The sequence below is a fragment of the Canis lupus genome, chromosome X (assembly GCF_011100685.1).
Source record: "Canis lupus familiaris isolate Mischka breed German Shepherd chromosome X, alternate assembly UU_Cfam_GSD_1.0, whole genome shotgun sequence".
Lineage (NCBI taxonomy): Eukaryota > Metazoa > Chordata > Mammalia > Carnivora > Canidae > Canis > Canis lupus.
In genome coordinates, this window is record NC_049260.1 from 32,716,026 (window position 1) to 32,720,817 (window position 4,792).

The 4,792-nt window shown below is 44.6% G+C and overlaps 1 protein-coding gene across 1 annotated transcript; it reads right to left on the bottom strand.

The window, feature by feature from the left end:
* Positions 1-1,610: 1,610 nt before the first annotated feature.
* LOC612295 (glutamine synthetase-like) lies at positions 1,611-2,771 on the bottom strand. Its single transcript, XM_038586491.1, is given in 2 exon segments — positions 1,611-2,521; positions 2,524-2,771. Coding segments are annotated over 2 exon segments (1,098 nt in total). The 5' UTR covers positions 2,726-2,771; the 3' UTR covers positions 1,611-1,625.
* Positions 2,772-4,792: the final 2,021 nt, after the last annotated feature.

Genomic DNA, 4,792 nt, shown 5'->3' on the forward strand with positions numbered 1-4,792 from the left:
TTTCTGGCCATTTTGTAGTTCCATTTTTCTTTCCTCCTTTCTTACTGCCTTCCTTTGTAAATTAATGATTTTACATAGTGCTGTGATTTGATTCCCTTCTCTTTATCTTTTGTGTATGTATTGTATATTTTTGCTTTGTGGATCCCATGAGGTTTACATTAAACATCATATACATATGTATCAGTCTATTTTATACTGATAACAATTTAATTTTGATCACATACAAAAACTGTAAGCCTTTATTCCTCCTTTTGTTTTTGATGTCATCATTTACATCTTTTTATGTTGTATAATCATTAACAACTTGTTGAAGGTATAGCTATTTTAATACTTTTTTCCTTTAACCTTTATACTGAAGCTAAGTAGTTAACATGTTGCTATATTATAGTATTAGAGGAGTCTATAACCGACTCTGTGCTTACCTTTACCAGTGTGTTTTATATTTTTATATGTTTTCATGTTGCTAATTAGCATCCTTTTGTTTCAGCTTGAAGAATTCTTTTCAGCATTTCTTTTTTTTCCTTTTTAAAAAATTTTAATATATCAAAAGGCCTACTTTAGTGGCATGCTAGTCCCATCAGAAAATAATCCCAATAACCCCTTGTCAGTAACATGCAAGTTGACCAGCCAACTCTTTATTTCTAAACCTCTGTGTGTACATGTGTGTCTTTTAAACCAAAGCCACAGGGCTCAGGTGACTCCTCCTTTTACACTGTGCTTTCCACTTGTCAACTGGCCGGTGTCTACCCCCAATTGCAGAAGGGTGGGCAGGGCACATGGGAGCCCTATAGTGGCAGTGAGGGAAAACCAAATCTCCACTCAGTAGGAGATCCTTATTTCCAAACTATTCACCTCAAATCTGGCTCTCCATGACCAGAATGTTTTTCCTCCTTTAGGAAAAAAACCACACATATCTGCACACCCATATATATAATTTTTTTGTTTTTACATTTAAATATAAAAATACTACTCTTGCTTTGTGTTATAAATGGAGGACCAAGCAATAAGAACTTTTTCTGCTAAGGTAGGTCAATCCATCCTTACACTGAGCTTGTCTTCAGGTGAGGGCTATCTCACCACAGGCAGGGGAAGCCCTGCACCAGGAGGATGGGAGGCACATTCCCGCCTGATTCTCTCATAAGTCTCACTTTTAAGAGAAAATTGGTTATAACTTTATTCGAAGTGGATCTTCCCACCAGGAGGGGAAATCCTAACCTAACCCCGGAGTAAGTAACCCTCCCCCACCTCAACACTCAGCTACCTCGAAGAAAGAGCCCTCCCCCTCCCTTCACAAACACTATTCTCTGTCCGGATAGCTATGCCTATTGGACAAACACACCTGATTAAATGGGAACAGTGGTTATGTCTCCCTACCCCCTCTCTACTAACATACTAGACAGCTTTCAGTGACAGGGAAAAAAAAGGGGGAGAGTGTAAAAAATTAAAAACTTGACCCCTCTATCCTGGCCAAAGAAAGCAAGATATATTAACTGGGCATGAGGAATAAAAAAAGACCTTGATATTCTGCCCTTTGAGTTACAGCTATTAGGACAGTCAAGAGAGGGGCAAACACAGAGGCAGGATGGAGAATTAGGAGGGGTTCGATGGCTGCAAGTCTAGTCCGCTTAGTTTTTGTACTGGAAGTGTTCATTGCCAGTTTCGTTGAGAAGACATGTGCAGATGAGGGCTTCTGTCACCGAAAAGGGGTCGCAGTTGGCAGAAGGGTGACGGTCTTCAAAGTAACCCTTCTTCTCCTGGCCGACAGTCCGGGGAATGCGGATGCTAGCACCATGGTTGGCCACGCCGGCAGAAAAGTCATTGATGTTGGATGTCTCATGGAATCCAGTTAGGCGCCAGGCATTATCCAGGCCTCCCTTGGGATCGTAGGCTCAGATGTGGTACTGGTGCCACTTGCTCAGTTTCTCAATGGACTCCTCAATGTACTTTAGACCATTCTCCTCTCGCATGGCCTTGGTGCTGAAGTTGGTGTGGCAGCCTGCACCATTCCAGTTTCCGGGAATGGGCTTAAGATCAAAGGTTGCTATCACTCTGAAGTCTTCACATACATGATGCAAGATGAAACGGGCCACCCAGAGATGATCTCCCATGTTGATTCCTTCACAGGGTCCTATCTGGAATTCCCACTGGGCAGGCATGACCTCAGCGTTTGTCCCAGCAATCCTGATGCCAGCGTACAAGCAGGACCGGTAGTGAGCCTCCACGATATCCCTGCCATAGGCTTTGTCCACTCCCACACCACAGTAGTACGGACCTTGGGGCCCAGGGAAGCCATTGGAAGGCCAACCAAAAGGGTGCCCATCTGTGCCCATGAGAGTATATTCCTGCTCCATTCCAAACCAGGGGTGCTGGTTGCTCACCATGTCCATTATCCGTTTACAGGTATGCCTTAAATTGGTTTCTGCAGGCTTTCTGTTGTATTTGAAGACTTCACAGAATACCAGCTTGTTGGGGTCTTTGCAGAAAGGGTCACGAAACATGGCAGCAGGGACAAGATACATTGAAAGGTGCTAGAGCCATCAAAATTCCATTCAGGCAACTCTTCAACACCCTTGGGCTCACTGTCCAAGGTCCGGGTCTTGCAACGTAATCCTTCTCCAGTCCCGTCAATCCAAATATACATAGCTTGCACTTTCTCGCCCTGAGGCAGGGACATGTACACCTGCTTGATGCCTTTGTTCAAGTGGGAACTCGCAGAGGTGGCCATGGTGGAAGTTGTTCTGGGTGGGTCGCAAGCAGCAGGGCAGGCAGGCTGCGAGAGCGAGGTGCGGTGAGGAGAGGAGGCCGGGGCACTGCTCAGAAGCTCCCCTCCACTCCCATTCTCGGCTCTGCCTCTTTTCAGCATTTCTTATAAGGTATATTTATTGGTGATAAAGTCCCTTTGCTTTGTTTATTAGAGAGAATCCTTATTTTTGCCTTCAATTCTGTAAAGGAGTGCTGCTGGGTAAGGTATTCTTGGTTGGCACTTTCTTTCAGCACTTTGAATATATGATCCCATTTTCTCTTGGCCGATAAGGTCTCTGCTGAGAAATCAGCTAATAGCCTTACAGGGGTTTCCTTGCATGAGATTTTTTTTCCCTTGCTGCTTTTAAAATTCTCTTTTTGTCTTTTGTGTTAGACAGTTTTATTATGTATCTTGAAGAAAATTGTTTTGTATTAAAATCTTTAGGTGACTTATTAGCTTCATGAACTTGGATATTCAAATCTCTTCCCAGAGTTGAGAAATTCTCAGCCATTATTTCTTTAAATAAGCTTTCTATCCCTTTCCCATCTCTTCCTCTTCTGTGCCTCCGATGATGTATACATTATTTCTTTTTAGGGTGTCTTACAACTTACCTAAGCTTTCTTCATTCTTTTTTGTTCTTTTTTTTCTCCTTGACTAGATAATTTCAATTGATTTGTCTTCTAGCCCACTGATTATTCTGCTTGCTCCAGTCTGCTGTTGAAGCTCTTAATTGGATTCTTTAATTCAGTCATTTTATTTTTTAGCTACAAAATTTCTGCTTGGTTCTTTTTCATCATTTAAAAAATCTCTTTGTAGTGTTCCTCATTTCATTCTTATCTTGCTTTCCTGATACTATTTTAAAAAATATTTTATTTATTCATAAGAGAGACAGAGAGCGAGAGGCAGAGACACAGGTAGAGGGAGAAGCAGGCTCCCTGCTGGGAGCCTGATGTGGGAACTCGATCCCAGGACTCCAGGATCACATCCTGACCAGAAGGCAGATGCTCAACCACTGAGCCCAGGCATCCCTCCTGATACTATTAAATTGTTTATCTGAGTTCTCTTATAGCTCTATGAGCATCTGTAGAATAATTATTTTGAATTGTTTGTCAGGCAATTCCTGGTTCTCCATTTCTTTGGGGCCAGCTGCTGAGGTTTTACTGTATTCCTTTGTGGCATCATGTTTCCCTGATTCTTCGTGATCCCTGTAGCCTTGCATTGGTGTCTGCACATTTGAAGAAGCAGTCACCTCTCTCAGGCTTTATGGACTGAATTCAGTAAGGGAAACTTTTCACCTGTGTGTGGGGGCACATTGGATCAAGTTGTAATCTACTGGGTCTAGTGGTGCAAGTGCCAAGTGTGGGGGTACATGGCAGCACCAGATCTGGAGAAAAGTATTCTATCTCTTTGGCTCAGTCCACTGGGACCCATAGCATCAATAACTATGTGGTCCTTAGTGAGCACTGTGAGGAGTCTACAGTGGCTGTGAGGGCCATTGAGATCCTCAGTAGCACCTCCAGTTCCAGGAGTTAAGGATCAAGGTAGGCAGTGGTGGTGTCCTGGTGGTATATGCAGACCTAACTATGGGGGCCAGCTGCAGGTGCTTATGCGGTGGCTGGGGCCAGTTGCAGACATACTCCAGTTGATGGGCACCAGGGCAGGTAGCAAGGGCTGGGCTAACTATGGGCTACTGCAGAGGACCTGACTATTGTTGTACTCTCCAGTGGCTGCATACCCTTGCCACAGGAGTGCACGCTGGTGACAGGTTCTGGCTGGGGGTGTACACATAAAAGCTGGATGGGCTAGCTCTAGGTAGGCATGGTCGTGCTGGCCAGTGATGGAAGACAGGGCCTGATCTGGGCCCACAAGTAGCTGCAAAAGCCCTGGTTGTTGGTGCACTCACTCATAGCTGTACACATTCCCCCTGTGCTTGCTGGCTGCAGTAGAGGCCAGTGACTGGGTCAGGACAATGGTGGGCAGGTGCACAGCTGAAGGTGCTAGCCTTCAGGGCAGGCACCAGTAGTGGGGTCATCAAGGAGGGCCCTAGTC